General features: G+C 39.5%; 1 protein-coding gene across 1 annotated transcript; it reads left to right on the top strand.

Annotated features, from left to right (window-relative positions):
- Positions 1-1447: 1447 nt before the first annotated feature.
- LOC130928066 (zinc finger protein OZF-like) lies at positions 1448-9853 on the top strand. The gene is made up of 3 exons (XM_057854284.1): positions 1448-1659; positions 1923-2036; positions 7880-9853. Exons 1-3 carry the CDS (start codon positions 1548-1550, stop codon positions 9196-9198), a joined length of 1545 nt encoding a protein of 514 aa, XP_057710267.1. The 5' UTR covers positions 1448-1547; the 3' UTR covers positions 9199-9853.
- Positions 9854-16432: the final 6579 nt, after the last annotated feature.

Raw genomic sequence — 16432 nt, 5'->3', positions numbered from 1 at the left:
CCTCCCAATTAGCGATTATTCTGGCAGAAAAAGCACACAAAAACATCCTTCCAAAACTAAAAGTAGTGGAGTAGAGATGAATTCATCAATGTGTCTGTGATCAAATGCAAGTTTACTGGGGTTGATGTCCGAAGCCCACTTGAGTCCATGTTATCCAATGATCCATTAACAGAGCTGTGAGACACCACTGCCAGACGTGGTCTCCTGGAGGAAAAATGGAGGGCTATGGTTTTAAATAAGACAGTGAAAGGTTACATCATGAGAAAAGTTTGATTGTAATTACACATACACAAAAAGGTTAACCAGAAACAACAAATATGGATGGATTAATAATCTTAATAAAAATGCTATTTGTGTAAATTAAACCCAGTTTATGTTGGATTGATTATTTATTTAACTATTTGTCAACCTACTCAAAAGCAGTTATGTATTTAACAATTTTTTTTTGCGGTTGTCATGAAGCTCAATGATGCTTTAAAAGAAGGATGGAAACACAATCACAAAAATGCCAATAAAATATAAAAATACAACAAGCATAGAATTAGAAGGGAAATTTGTGGATAAGAATCACATTAATAAGAAGAAGACAGACACAATTGTGAGAATAATAAAGTATCAATACATTAAAACCAGATCAGAACAGATGATATTTTGGAGAGATTTAAAGGGAAGGGGAATTCAAATAAAACGTTTACTGTTCTTGAGGTGATATTAAAGGGCTAGTTCCTTGTAAGGACTAATTGTGAACAGGATGGTGTACCGATCGGAGCACAGGGAGAAAGGTGACATGAATCCACTGCTGAATTCAAATGGCTTTAACTTGCCTTATATTCACCCAAATCTTCATTGACGTGCAAAAAAATGAGGAATTATAACTCCACGGGGCATAAGGTATGAGATCAATCTGTAAACACAACAAAAAAGGAATAAGCTACTATCATAAATTTCAATTCAATCAGGAAAACACAAGGGCACACATTCACAAACGAGCACATAGTTTGACTGAATTGGCTTGCAACAAATGGACGAATGCTGTCATCTAGCGGCCATAATGGGAAACTAACGTACACGTCAAATAATACAGATCATGCAACATCAACATTATATATGCATCGCAAAGGCATAAAAAATACATACATTGCACATATACAACTCCATTAGCGACCGTTAGTGATAACGACCGATGCTAATATGCTAACGAATTCACAAACGTAAATCTTCCATAAAAGTGTCTTAATGTAAAGTGCTTCGACAACGATGAACAGCCCTCCTCTTCCGCAATCGGACCATGCTCGTGATTGGCTGCAAAGAGTTTGATTTGCTTGGTGCTAATCTCGTGATTGGCTGTGCGATGTTGTGTCGCTTGCAACAACCGCTCTCCCGTTTGGCTTTTTATAAGTCATGGAGATCAAAGAAATAAAGACATCGAGAAGATAAAAGATAAAGACTCGCCATTTTTCCTCTTTTCTCGACGACGTGTCCAGCATGATGATCTAAAAGATCATTAGCTAATCTTCGTCTCAGCATTCAGAAATCAAGTGGGGAAAATGTCCGTGAGACCGGAGGAACTTTGTGGAGTGAAAGAGGAGACCCGACGTCACCGACACTGGACTGAGTGCAAATTGATGCACGCTAAGGTTGTTCTTCACAGACTCGAAGGTTGGTTTACTTTCGATGATAAGTACACTGTACATGACAGATCGCGGTGATGAGAATTCATTTTAATGGTAACAGTAGTGCTTTCAAGGGATTGCAGTTATTAATCGCAGTGAATGTGATGTCTAGCACTCTGAAATTACTTTTGTGCTGGATTGGAAGACAACAAAACACGAAAAAAAAAATGGCAAGGATGAATTTCCTCCAACAGAAATAAACTTTCAAGTTTGCAAATGAAGAAATAAGATTTGTTTGTGGTCCTGCAGATCTAAATGTCTGCCAAGCCCATTATCCTGAGCACCCGGAGTCTGCACGCATCAAGGACGAGGAGGAAGAGTCGCCATCCATTAAGGATGAGGAAGAGTTCGTCTCCATTAAAGGTCATCCCGAGCAATGCTTTTTCCTCATTAGTACAGAAATGTTTATCAGTCTAATGAAGTATTTTTCATTCCTTTTATATCGTGGTGTTGCTTATACTTAGGAGCAGCGCAATGCACTCGATAGCTGACATAAGGTTGCACCATTGCGTTGACAAATTGAAAGATTTCTTTCTATGTAAATGATTATACACCCACACACACCCACACACACACACATATACTGTATATATATATATGTATATGTGTATATGTATGTGTATGTATGTATACATATATACAGTATACATATATGGCGGAAAACACTCAGGTGACTTGAAGTTCCGCTTTGAGACCCCCAATTTGGCCAAAATTCAAAATTGTCCGATATGCATGTGTCATACATAATTGGAAATCATAAAATCTCAATTTTCTGGGGGGAGAAACATTTTGAACAGGAGGGCATTTAAAAATAAAATAAAATAAAATAAACAGCAAAACCCTATATGGAGGTGAAAGCACACGAGAGCAGAATTACAGACGCCATGACTTTAACGAGACATTATCGCGTACTTACCTTGTTTCGATCCAAAAACTCCATGTTGCATGGATCACTGAGTGTCAAAACACAGCTATGAATGGCCACAGCTGGATTTTGTTTGGGATTTTATGGGTGAAACATGTTAATATAACAAGGGTCGCGATTCAGAACGCGCAGAAATCAAGGAGTGGTCGAGATTTTCTTTTTCATATATTTACCCTTCTAAACATTTTTTTTTCTCCAATTTTTCTTTTTATGGATCGATTATGTATCATCTAACATCGGAGAAAATGTGACAGTAACAAAAAAAATACAATTAAGCAATAGTTATGAGGGTTAGGGTTAGGGTTAGATAGCTGTGACTTTTTTACCGACGACACTTTTTTAATTGTGACATACAATTGCAAAAGTATTCGGCCCCCTTGAACCTTTCAACCTTTCGCCACATTTCAGGCTTCAAACATAAAGATATTAAAAAAAATTTTTTTGTCAAGAATCAACAACAAGTGGGACACAATCGTGAAGTGGAACAAAATTTATTGGATAATTTAAACTTTTTTTAACAAATAAAAAACTGAAAAGTGGGGCATGCAATATTATTCGGCCCCCTTGCGTTAATACTTTGTAGCGCCACCTTTTGCTCCAATTACAGCTGCAAGTCCCTTGGGGTATGTTTTGCCAGTTTATCAGTTTTGCACATCGAGAGACTGACATTCTTGCCCATTCTTCCTTGCAAAACAGCTCGAGCTCAGTGAGGTTGGATGGAGAGTGTTTGTGAACAGCAGTCTTCAGCTCTTTCCACAGATTCTCGATTGGATTCAGGTCTGGACTTTGACTTGGCCATTCTAACACCTGGATACGTTTATTTTTGAACCATTCCATTGTAGATTTGGCTTTATGTTTTGGATCATTGTCCTGTTGGAAGATAAATCTCCGTCCCAGTCTCAGGTCTTGTGCAGATACCAACAGGTTTTCTTCCAGAATGTTCCTGTATTTGGCTGCATCCATCTTCCCGTCAATTTTAACCATCTTCCCTGTCCCTGCTGAAGAAAAGCAGGCCCAAACCATGATGCTGCCACCACCATGTTTGACAGTGGGGATGGTGTGTTCAGGGTGATGAGCTGTGTTGCTTTTATGCCAAACATATCGTTTTACATTGTGGCCAAAAAGTTCCATTTTGGTTTCATCTGACCAGAGCACCTTCTTCCACATGTTTGGTGTGTCTCCCAGGTGGCTTGTGGCAAACTTTAAACGAGACTTTTTATGGATATCTTTGAGAAATGGCTTTCTTCTTGCCACTCTTCCATAAAGGCCAGATTTGTGCAGTGTACGACTGATTGTTGTCCTATGGACAGACTCTCCCACTTAAGCTGTACATCTCTGCAGTTCATCCAGAGTGATCATGGGCCTCTTGGCTGCATCTCTGATCAGTTTTCTCCTTGTTTGAGAAGAAAGTTTGGAAGGACGGCCGGGTCTTGGTAAATTTGCAGTGGTCTGATGCTCCTTCCATTTCAATATGATGGCTTGCACAGTGCTCCTTGAGATGTTTAAAGCTTGGGAAATCTTTTTGTATCCAAATCCAGCTTTAAACTTCTGCACAACAGTATCTCGGACCTGCCTGGTGTGTTCCTTGGTTTTCATTATGCTCTCTGCACTTTAAACAGAACCCTGAGACTATCACAGAGCAGGTGCGTTTATACGGAGACTTGATTACACACAGGTGGATTCTATTTATCATCATCGGTCATTTAGGACAACATTGGATCATTCAGAGATCCTCACTGAACTTCTGGAGTGAGTTTGCTGCACTGAAAGTAAAGGGGCTGAATAATATTGCACGCCCCACTTTTCAGTTTTTTATTTGTTAAAAAAGTTTAAATTATCCAATAAATGTTGTTCCACTTCACGATTGTGTCCCATTTGTTGTTGATTCTTGACAAAAAAATAAAATTTCATATCTTTATGTTTGAAGCCTGAAATGTGGCGAAAAATTGCAAGATTCAAGTGGGCCGAATACTTTTGCAAGGCACTGTATGTATATATATATATATATATATATATATATATATATATATATATGTAAATGTATTACGCTCAATGTACTGTAGAAACTGATCAGGGTTCAGTAAGTAAGTATTTACAGAAGTATTAGTAGTATTTACAGAATACATAATAATAATAAATGGAACTGAACTGAATTGACAAAAATTAAATAGTTTATGAACTGCATTCAATTTTTTTTTTTTTTTAAATCAGCTAAAAACCATTGAGCAGAATTTAATTAATATTATCAAAAAAGTCAAAAGTGCAGAAAATTGATAAATTTTACTCATTAAGAGGTCTTAGTCTTAACCACCTGACCCACATTGCCGCCCAAGGCATTTTTCATCAAGAATTTTGTGAACTTGGCATTAAACAACATTTAGTACTCTCATTGGTCTGGGTCATATTTTAAGGTTTTAGCACAATAACAGAGTGTGAATCAGCAGTGTTAGGCAGAGGTGGGTAGAGAAGCCCAAAATGTTAATACTCAAGTAAGAGTAGCGTTACTTCAAAATAATATGACTCAAGTAAAAGTAGTCATCCCAAAAAATGTACTCAAGTACAAGTAAAAAAAGTATTTGGTAAAAACAATCCCCAAGTAATGAGTAACATTGTAACTAACTGCTTATATTTTTGTTGGATTTTTTTTCTAAACTAAGTTATCTATGTGGATTGTTGTTATAATGATACTGTACAATAACCCATTACATAACTACATTAAGCCAAAGACATTCAGAAAAAAAAATCTTTGAATTCCGATGAGAGAGAGAAAAAAAAAATGAAATCAATGAAGCATTATTCGTCCAAAGAGCATGACTGCCCTCTAGTGGAGAAATACTTCCGAGTTTGAATAGTGACGTGTTCCTTCATAATTACTATTTTGAAATTAAAAGGATGATAGCTTAGGTTTTCCGAGGTCAATCCGTGTCAAATTAAAAACTGGGAGAGAGGTTCAAATCCGTGCTTTCGAGTCATGTAGAGGGCAGAAATCTATATCAAATACTTCTCATTTTACGGTGCTTTAAAGACACCACATGATTGAACAGGGAGGCATGAAGATTGCGTCTGATTGGTATAATGGAGTATTGTGATCATTGTTGCGATGTCTCATTGGTGAAATCGGTAGATATATCCTGGTTATACACCAGGCATCTCTCGACTCTAGGCATCGCTGGCAAAAAATAATAAGAAATCTAATATGTAGAATAAAGAGGAAATATGTGACGACTCTTGTCTAGCCCAAAGTAGCGGAGTAAGTGTAGTGTTTTTTCTTCACAAATCTACTCAAGTAAAAGTAAAAAGTAGAGCTTAGTGAAACTATTCTTTGAGCTACATTTTTCTCAAAAAGTTACTCAAGTAAATGTAACGGAGTACATATAACGCGTTACTACCCACCTCTGGTATTAGTGTAACGACGGTAGGTCGATATCAACATTTAGGGACCGTTATTTTCGGACTACAAGCCGCTACATTTTTTCCCTTATTTTGAATCCTGCGGCTTATTTGTTGATTTATTAGGTTAATGGGAAACATTTTATTTTACAGTGACGTCATAAGACTGCCGTAAGACTGTCATAATTATGACATGACACTTTCATGGGTTTTAATGAGTGCATATGAAAGATGTCATGATGTGTTATCCGGAAAATTATGTCACTAACTCCATTTATGTTCAACTCGGATCTTTTATATCCATTCAAAACACAAAGTGATATCTGTGATAAGCATTGAATAACAGTTACAGCAGTGTCATCCCATACTTATGATGGTCTTAAGACAGTTTTATGGTGCCACTGTCAAATGAAGTGTCACCAAATACCATAACTAGCAATTCATGAAACAACTGGAAGAGTAACTGAAGAAAAAATTAGCACAGAACATGAATTTTGATTGTTATTTCCACCTGTAGCACTGTAGTGCGTCCTAGGAGGCAGGTTGGAGGACAACAGTGTTGACAGCAAGTGGCAGCAGAGGTTGATTGTCTCCTCCAAGTGAGCAGTGATTGCCAAATGAAGGTTCTTGAAGAAATGAAGCTTTGCAGTCAATTTGTTCAAAGATTCATGGAGATTCACTTGGTCTTATGACAGTCTTATGATGCCGCTGTCACATGAAGTGTTACCGGTTAATATTTTTTGGTGTAAATATCTCATAAAACAGTGAGAACAACTGTGGTTCATAGTCCTCTGCGGCTTATCTATGAACAAACGCCGTTTTTGCGTCAAATTTTCATGGGTGGCGGCTTATAGTCAGGTGCGCCTTATAGTCCGAAAATTACGGTCATTGGGTTATTAGTGTAATCCAGGGGTGCCCAATCCCGGTCCTCGAGAGCACCTATCCAGCTTGTTTTCTGTATCTCCCTCCTTTAACACACCTGAATCAAATGATCAGCTCATCAGCAAGCTCTGCAGCAGCCTGATAACGATCCTGATTAGTTGATTCAGGTGTGTTAGAGGAGGGAGACATGGAAAACAAGCTGGATAGGGGCTCTCGAGGACCGGGATTGGGCACCCCTGGTCTAATCATTTTATATAGTCAGAATCAAATGCTTATATTCAACCAATACATATTAGACAAGCATGTTTTTGACTTCACCAGTGATTCATTGCTTCCAACTGACAAGTTAGCTCCGCGCACAACACTGCTTTCAGCCAGTTTTGTTTTTTTGGGCGTATGTGCCGTTAATATTACCGTTAATAGTTATGTGCTGTTTTTGGGATCGATTAGATTTCCCCGAGACCAACGTGACGGCGTTCAACGCTTTTGATTCGTAACCGTAAACTTGAATTAGTCCACAGAAAGAATCGTAGTCGTCGAAAAGAGAGTTGTATTTACGCACTCACCAAAAAAATCTGACGTCAGAATTTGGTGGTTACGGATACAAATGCCTAAATACAAACACAAATGCATAAATATGAGGACCATTTTTTAAAATATACGAACATGAATGCAAGTATGAATCTTTTTGCTTCTATAATGCTTGCAATACACTGTTTTAATGACGTCATTGCAAGAGGACTATGGGTCTTTACACGATTCGTCTTCAAGACAACCAAAATTGCACTTATAGCTATTTTTGGCTGATAGTTTTAAGCGCAGAATTCGGACGCATTTCTAAGCGAAACAATATCTCTTGCGCCTCAAAATGAAACTGCATCTTTTTTTGATAAATACTTTTTAAAACCACAGCATGCACTGAATCCACGAAACCGCAAGAGATCAATGTACTTGTCTCAGACGCGGTGGTAGACCATAAAATATCTCAATGGTTTTCTTGTGCTGGTAGGTTTGAGAAGATATCTTGTTGCTGAGCGGCACGAGCCAGAATCTCCTGGCATTAAAGAGGATGTTGAGCTCCCCCAAATCAAAGAGGAGGAGGAGCCAGAGCCCTGTCAACAGAAGCAACTTCCAATCAAAAAGGAAGAGGAAGAGCTGCCATGTGTTAAAGAGGAGGAAGAGGAGGAGCATATCGCTAGGTCAAATGGTGAGCCCTTGAAGAGTGAAGATGGTCCGAATGAGGCCCGCAGAGGGGCGGAGCCTCCAAGCGGCTGCAGCAGCAGCTCAACAGGATTGCAGGCAGACATTTCCATCGCTCCATCAAACAGAAGTGGCACCACATCACACTCACCTTACAATGATGATGGTCATAAGAAATCTCGCAGTGACGACAAACTCTGCAATTGTTCTCAGTGTGGGAAAACCTTTCCTACCAAGCAAACTTGTCATGCGCATATGAGGAGGCACACTGTCGAAAAGCCTTTTTCCTGCTCAGTTTGTGGTCAAAGATTCTGTCACAAGAGCAAATTAAAACGACACATAAAAACCCACACTGGCGAAAAACCTTTTTCCTGCTCAGTTTGTGGACAAGGATTTAGTTGCAAGAGCACCTTAAAACGACACACAAGAAACCACACTGGCGAAAAACCTTTTTCCTGCTCAGTTTGTGGTCAGAGATTCAGTCGCAAGAGCAACTTAAAAAGACACACAAGAACCCACACTGGCGAAAAACCTTTTTCCTGCTCAGTTTGTGGTCAAATATTCAGTCAGAAGAGCAACTTAAAACGACACACAAGAACCCACACTGGCGAAAACCCTTTTTCCTGCTCAGTTTGTGGAAAAGGATTTAGTTGCGAGACCACCTTAAAACGACACACAAGAACCCACACTGGCGAAAAACCTTTTTCCTGCTCAGTTTGTGGTCAAACATTCAGTCGCAAGAGCAGCTTAAAACAACACATAAGAACCCACACTGGTGATAAACCTTTTTCCTGCTCAGTTTGTGGTCAAAGATTCAGTCACAAGAGCAACTTAAAACAACACATAAGAACCCACACTGGCGAAAAACCTTTTTCTTGCTCAGTTTGTGATCAAAGATTCAGTCACAAGAGCACCTTAAAAAAACACACAAGAACCCACACTGGCGAAAAACCTTTTTCCTGCTCAGTTTGTGGTCAAAGATTTGCTCAAATGCAATACTTAAAAGAACACACAAGAACTCACACTGGCGAAAAACCTTTTTCCTGCTCGGTTTGTGGTCAAAGATTCGCTTGGAAGGATCAGATGAAGAGACACGTGTGTGTTGCTGTGAGAAGCAGTGGCCAATGACTGTTTTGCCTGTAATCCATGCTGGCCTAATCAACTTTTGCACGCAAGTTAGGTTAGGGTTGGAGGTTACATTCATATTCGTGGTACACGTTATTTTTGTGATTGCATTTTTGTTTGGACTTTGCCATTTTGTGTTTTACCTTTTCTGGCCATCAACGTCTTTCCCTTGGTTCTCTCGCCGACTGGCATTGCTTATATCATAATCTCCCATTTAAACTACTCTTTTCACATTTAATATTTGAAAATGCCGTCCCCAAATTCCAAAAATTGAAAATCATTCATAAATATTGTCATTAAATAAATATGGACATTTAGAATACATTGTTCAATATTGCAAAAATAATTATTAAAAAAAAATACTGGCTCACAAATGAGTTTTTTGTGTGGGGGTTAATGTGAATATATATATTTTTTCAATGTAATGTAAATATATATATATTTTTCCAATTACTATAACTACTCGTGATTGACAGAGTATGAGGGCCAAAAAAAGAAAAATGAAGAACAAGAAAAAAGGACTATGACAGTAAAGTCGTGTTCTTACAATAAAAACTGTTTTTTTTTTCCTTGTAGCAAGTCAAGTTTTGGTATATCATTTTTGTTAAAAATAAAAATCTAAATAAATAAAACACGGAATCATTTCTGTGTTTAACTTTGCAGATTATATATGTTTTGTGTTGAAAATGTTTTTGTCTATTAATAATAAATTCTACACAAAGTTCCTCGTCTGTGTTGGATCCATAATATACGGCCGGCCGTTTCATTACAAAGTTAAGTGGCATTATTTATGTCATACTCTCCCTTTCAAACTACACTTTTCACATTTAATATTTGAAACAGCAGACCCCAAATTCCAAAAATTCAAAATCATTTAAAATACTGTCATTAAATATGGAAAATTAGAATATATTGTTCAGTATTGCAAAAATGGTAATTATAAAAAAAAAATTAAAAAAAATAATCAATTCTGGCTCACAAAAGAGTTTTTTTTTTTTTTTGCGGTAACGTTACCATGGTGCAAAAATGAATTTTCACTCACACAAAAACAGTGAAATTTTCTAAAATTCAATTGGAGGTCGAAAATGAACATGATTATGATGATAGTTCGATAATAGTTCCCAGTGGGGAAAAGTTAGCTGCAGATCTAGACTGTGGAGTCCAGAAAGGAAATCTTTCACTGGTGTCTTCAAATAGGTAGGATATGTATTGTAGCCGTAATATTATTTGTTGTTGTTTATTCGTGTGCAATTCATTTTAGTGTTGTGAAAAGGAGGTGTTAAACCTAGGCTTATTGGACCTTTTAGTTTTCAAATGTGTTCGTGTGTCATTGCGCCGTCTCGCTACTGTGATTTGCATAATAATAAATGGGCACTTTTTTTTCCAATACCAGAACCCTAGGTGAATTAGGAAGCTGTTTTTATAGTAGCCTAGTAGTATTAAGTAAACCATCCGGCATGCGTGTGTACTGCCATCGCGCACGGCATGTATAGAGAAAACAGCGAGCATGACAAATTTGGACCGAAACGGCTGTTTTTGGATGGGAAAAACTAAAACAGATCCTCAGCACCCCCTGCTGTGAGTGATTTCCAGCACCCCTGAACCAGCCCCCGGCGATGAAAATCTCTTGACACTGCTTCAAAGTGCTTGTACCTCAGCACTTGTTTATTTTCATTCATAATTAATACATTGTTTTTATTCAGTCCATTACATTTAAATGTACTTTTCATGTTTTATCCTCATATTCAAAGGTGGGTAGAGTAGACAAAAATTTCAATAAAGTAGGAGTTGCAGAAAATGTGTGGAAAAGAAAAGAGGAGAGGGAATGGCACGTCGTGATCGTCCGCCTCCATTGTTTACGATGCTGTCATGCCGCACTAAAAATAGCGACTGCATGACATCCCTTCCTGATAATCCGAATGTTGTACGGAGACGGCAGTCTATATTTGGCGGCGCGTAGGCGGCGGGTAACATTAGCCGCCTGCATTAATTACTCCGTGGAGTTGATTTCAAAATATTCCGTATCATTTGTTATTATTTTATTATTTTCAGGGCTCCTGAGTGATTATGCTAATGTAAGTCAATATGGACACTTAGCATGGTAATAAAAAGCGAAATTCACAGATCTAACATAGTCAATTAAATTCAAAACACAGTGTCAAGTTCAAAAATAGACCCTTAGGTAGACATTTGTAAAATTACCCAAAAATAAGGAGAGAAGACACTCAGTTTTCTTGGCCAAGGAGAGCAAAAGAGTGACTAGACAGAGGAATGCTAGGAATTACGCTGTATAGTCACCAAAATTGATCTAAGGAAAAACCCTCCTTGGTATTTTTATTTAGGGGTTTGTCCTAACACAGAAGGGTACCGCCCTGTGGGAGGGGGGGAGCAAGCTGGAGACACCCATGTGATTTTGGTTGGCTATGTGTGAGCATGTAGGTGGATCTAACTAAGTACACGTGTGTAAGCAAAGGCACATGTGAACAACGGTCAAAATGACCCAGACACTTCAATTATGCAACGCTGCTGCCATGGAAGATGTCCTCGAATGGAAAATTGTCCTCGAAGGTCTAGACGAAAGTCCAGACGCCAGGTGCTGAAGATGTCTCGGAAGGTCTAGTTACGCAATGATGCGGCCATGAAGCAAGGGAGTTGTCATCCCGACCCTCTTTACTCTTTGTAACACTTAGACATTATACTACAACTAGTATAGCAAGAAATAATCATTTACTGGTTATATCAATAAGAGAAAAATATGGCAATATGTATTATTTATGGTATATATGAGCACAAGCAAATATTCAATCAATCAAGCAAATATTTAATCAATCAACCCTCGATAATTACCTCAACACACAGCTCAATGTTTAAAAATCCCCTGCGGCCAAAACAATGTTGCACCAAGCTGCCGTAATTCATTTACCTCTGCGGGACTATTTTTTTTTTTTATATGCATAATGACACCACACTAGAGACACTCGTCTACACCTCAGGCTGCTCTGCTGAAAGTTCATGAAAGGACGTCAACATGGTGAAATGTGCTTTTAGAAGTTGTGGAAACATACAGAAGAAATGGACAAAGGAAAGTTTCCACAGCTTCTCTGTGAAGAACGAGGAACTATATAAACTGTGGTTACTCTATGCTTTGACCTATACTACGAAGCCGGTTTTCTGGCTTAGCAGGGTAACTTCAAGAGTAACTTCATCACGTGCGAAGTTCACAGCTAAGCGAGGCTACGAAAGGTGGATATGTTGGAAGTGCTGCCATGGCATCACACGCCACACGCCAAACCTGGTGGTCTCAGAGTTAGATCTTGCTTAACCCCAGGATTCCAATTACCACGCTCTATTTAAACAGCACTCCTCCGCGGACGTGTCCTCCTGACAATGACAGCGTACCTGGATGACCTATACGAAATTGGCGCGCGGATTGTGAGGGGCTCTCTTCAGAGGGCACGGGTTTTTGGAGACCGCCAGAATCTGCTGGCGTACCCGGAAGATGTTCTTCATGAAAGATATAGATTTTCAGCTAAGGGAATTCGTTACCTGTGCCAGCTGATAGAGGCGGATGTCACTAATGTAACCAGGCCCTCACAACCGCGCAGATTGTGTGCCTGTCCGTGCGCTCTTTCGCCAGGGACAATATATGCATTCCATCCGTGATGCTGAATATCTGCGTATGCCGTGCGATTCGGAGTGGGGTATGGAAACGCTTCAAATTGATTGTTGAAATCCTTGAATGTAAACGAATGCTGAGCTTTGCTCTCATACAAGAAATATATTTAACGAACTTTTCCAACATTATTTCGTTGTGTAAATGCATTTATAATAATCCTAGAAATATGTAGACTATTTAATTATTGAGAAAATTTGCGTTTTTTTCTACCAACTCGAAGAGATTAAAATAAATGTCAAATCCAATGATAGGACAGACGCACAGATATAAAAGGTATAGGCGTAAATGTTCATTGAATATGCATCATACATTCTTGTTTAACTGCGAAAATTTGTTACAAAAGACGGGCTTTAATTTACGCAACAACACATGACATCCCCGCATTTCCTTCTTCACCTGAGTCCTCACAAATATAACATAAAATTTCAGTGCGGGGGGAGGGGGGGGTTGTTCGGGCTCGGGCCTGCAAATCAAGTTAATTGGGCCGGGTCGGGCTGGATTTTTTAGGCCCAAACTAAAAAAAAAAAAAAGGACATACGTATTCATACAGTCAATGGGACTAAACATACAATAACCCTGCTTCATGTGGTGATGCACGATACATTATTTCTTACATTTAACATACCAAATCTTATTTTATTGTCCTGACAGCAGGCTTTATTTCTTTTCATGGACATAAGTAAACTGGCATATTGACACATTTACAAATCATACGATCTGTAGATTCAATGCCAACAGACCCGTCGCGCTCTACTCGCCGAAGCGTTGTTGGATTTCGCGGTGAGGGTGGATTTTATTTCCGCATAACTCTGCATTATTATCGCGCATTCCTCCTCTGTGAAGTAAGGTGGCCGTGCCATTGTCACAAGTAGAGTTTGACTCTGGTCTCCGCCCCCTTTTATGTGAACGCGCAGTAACTCTGACTGGGTTGACACAGATTCGACTAATCAACCTCATAATCAGCATCGTAGCATCGATTGACGACAAACTAGACAACCAGGTTTTGCCAACTCCGGTTACCCGCTGGTAAACTGGATTACTTCTGGGGAGGTTGAACTCCGTTCGTAGTATAGACCCTACTCATGTGACGTCACAGCCACGCCCCCGCGCCATGTTGTCCGTGTACTCGTCATGTTAATGCATTAGCGCTTCGTAAATTCCTCCAATTATGGCGTGTTTTCTGCTCGTTAACATTAATAATCAAAATGGTGAAGTCGTGTGTGGCGGTCGGTTGCAAAAACAGAGAAGATAGACGGAGAGACTTGAAGTTTTACCGTATTAGGCTCGAGTGCATGACGTGGCACTCGCGAGGTTTCCGCCGCTATCGCCATTATGGAAGCGGTAAACATAAACAGTGAGGCATTTCAACACAGGTCGCTCTTTAAAAATGGTTGGAAATTATTTTGCGGTAAAGAATTGCAACAACCGATCGAATAGAAAGGAGAATGTACAGCTCGACGGAACACCATTGAGTTTCTTCCGGATCCCTACATGGAGAAAAGGCGAGGCAAAGGTCATATCTGAACTTACCAAACGTCGAAGAATGGCATGGGTGGCCTCGATCAGAAGGAAGGGCATAACGTTTGATTCTCCAGTTACACACAGAGTTTGCTCTATGCACTTCCACTCCGGTAAGTTAATTTCGTTTGTTTACGCATATTTTGGTAACTTTATGCCCTAAGTCGGCCAGTTGTTAGCTATAGCTACAGCTAAACAACTAGCATGCATACATGTGCATTGTCTTCATAAGACATAATTCCTGTTGTTGCTAAATTAAAAAGCTGTAATATTTTGACGTGAGAGAGTGGCAAAGAATTTGTACACAGGCTACATTTTCTGCAACAAAAAATTTGTACATCCGTGGTCACAGACTAATGTAAACACACAATGCCTACCTTTGCTAGAAAAATGGTGTTGCCGTTTGCTATGGTCATAATGTGCAGATCCTGCACCCATCTGCAGCAAAACCGTTCGTAGCTTTGTAGCGATTTGTAGTTTCGGAATTGCTGATGAGTGTAGTAACTTACACCAAACACTAAATACAGCACAATGTCAGTTTCGCGTAGTGGTGTAAGCTTGTCGACATCATTATTCCATTTGTGTTCGGCTTGCTCGTAAGGGTCAACATTGTTCACATCCTTAAAATTGCTCACATATCTGTCCTTCGCCGTGGTAACAAGTTTGTCTCTGTATCGAACTGGCAAGTTTTCCTTACTTTTTTCCATCTTTGGCACTCGTAGTTGAATTGTATTTGCCGTTAAGTTTAAATGTCCCGTGATGCAGACGTGCTTCCGAAATGGATGCTTTGTCGCAAATATCGCATGATCCCGTGCTGCTGTGACGTAAACGCTTGAGCCTAATACCGAGAGACCCGGAGAGGAGAGCGAGATTGACTGCTGCAATTCGATGAGAAAACTGGGCTCCAAACGACTACCACGGATTATGTAGTAGTCATTTTATATCTGGTAAAATGCATTTAATATATATTTAGAGGGTTTTGGGCTGACAACCACAATTAAGATCATTGCTAGGCTAATCGCCAACAACATACACTCAGACGTTGTGAATGAACTACCTGAAAATATATAATTATAAGGGGATAATAAGACAGTTGTCAGACAATTAATTTACAATTTCACTATTGTGACAAGGCTCAGAGAACAAACGGACCCAATAATGCAGTGCTCAGAGCAGATTTATTAACAATGGTTTTGAGAGGAAGAGGTCTTGGCTCTTGGAGCGGCACGGAAGGCTGTTCGAGCAGGGGGGGGACGAGCAAGGCGAAGGCCCCAGGCAGGATGCGGCTATCTCCGGTCCTGTAGCAGGGTTCAGGTCACAGAAAATAGGCAGAGGCAGAGGCACAGACGAGGAGCAGGCTAGAGGCAAAAATCCAAGAGGTCAAAAGGTGTATCAAAAATCCGGCAAGGCAAGGTATCTAGGAACGCTCGTAAGTTGCAGTGAAGGCTAACAAACTCGCAATGGAGCAGAGGGCTGTGTGTGCTTATGTAGGGAGGCTGTGGTAATGACCAGGTGTGCAGAACAGGTGTGTGGAATGAGTGCTGATGACTGAGGGGGAAAAAAAAGGAAAAAGGTATACAGGCCTGCTGTGGGGCTCTAACATATTGAGGTCAAAAGCCAAAAAATAAATTCAACTCGGGACAATCTGGAGTAGTGCTATCACACTTCATATTTATTACATATTATATATGTATGTAGTGAGAGTGCTATCGCTAAACCATATAAATATTAAAAGCCCTAGCTCCATTGACAAATGACGTGAAATACATTAGACTTGACAGTGGATGTTAGCAAGAACAAAAGATTTTGAATTGAAAATTTCGTAACTCACCTTCCCGAGCACAAGATTCCTGCCGAATTTTCGTGTACGAGGACCTGTTTCACCCAACCAGCAACGTGGCATTTATAAGCCTCCAAGCTCTTAAAGTTTTAAACTTTCGTGAGAATAGGCTGATTTTGTGTGGACAAGATAGTTGTAAATATCAGGGTCAGGCAAAGACGGCGAAGACAGCGGGTCGAAAAACATCGATTTAGGCATCAAAT

The sequence above is a fragment of the Corythoichthys intestinalis genome, chromosome 13 (assembly GCF_030265065.1).
Source record: "Corythoichthys intestinalis isolate RoL2023-P3 chromosome 13, ASM3026506v1, whole genome shotgun sequence".
Classification (NCBI taxonomy): domain Eukaryota; kingdom Metazoa; phylum Chordata; class Actinopteri; order Syngnathiformes; family Syngnathidae; genus Corythoichthys; species Corythoichthys intestinalis.
The sequence above is the reverse complement of the archived record's forward strand: the minus strand, read 5'-3'. Positions and strand labels throughout refer to the sequence as shown.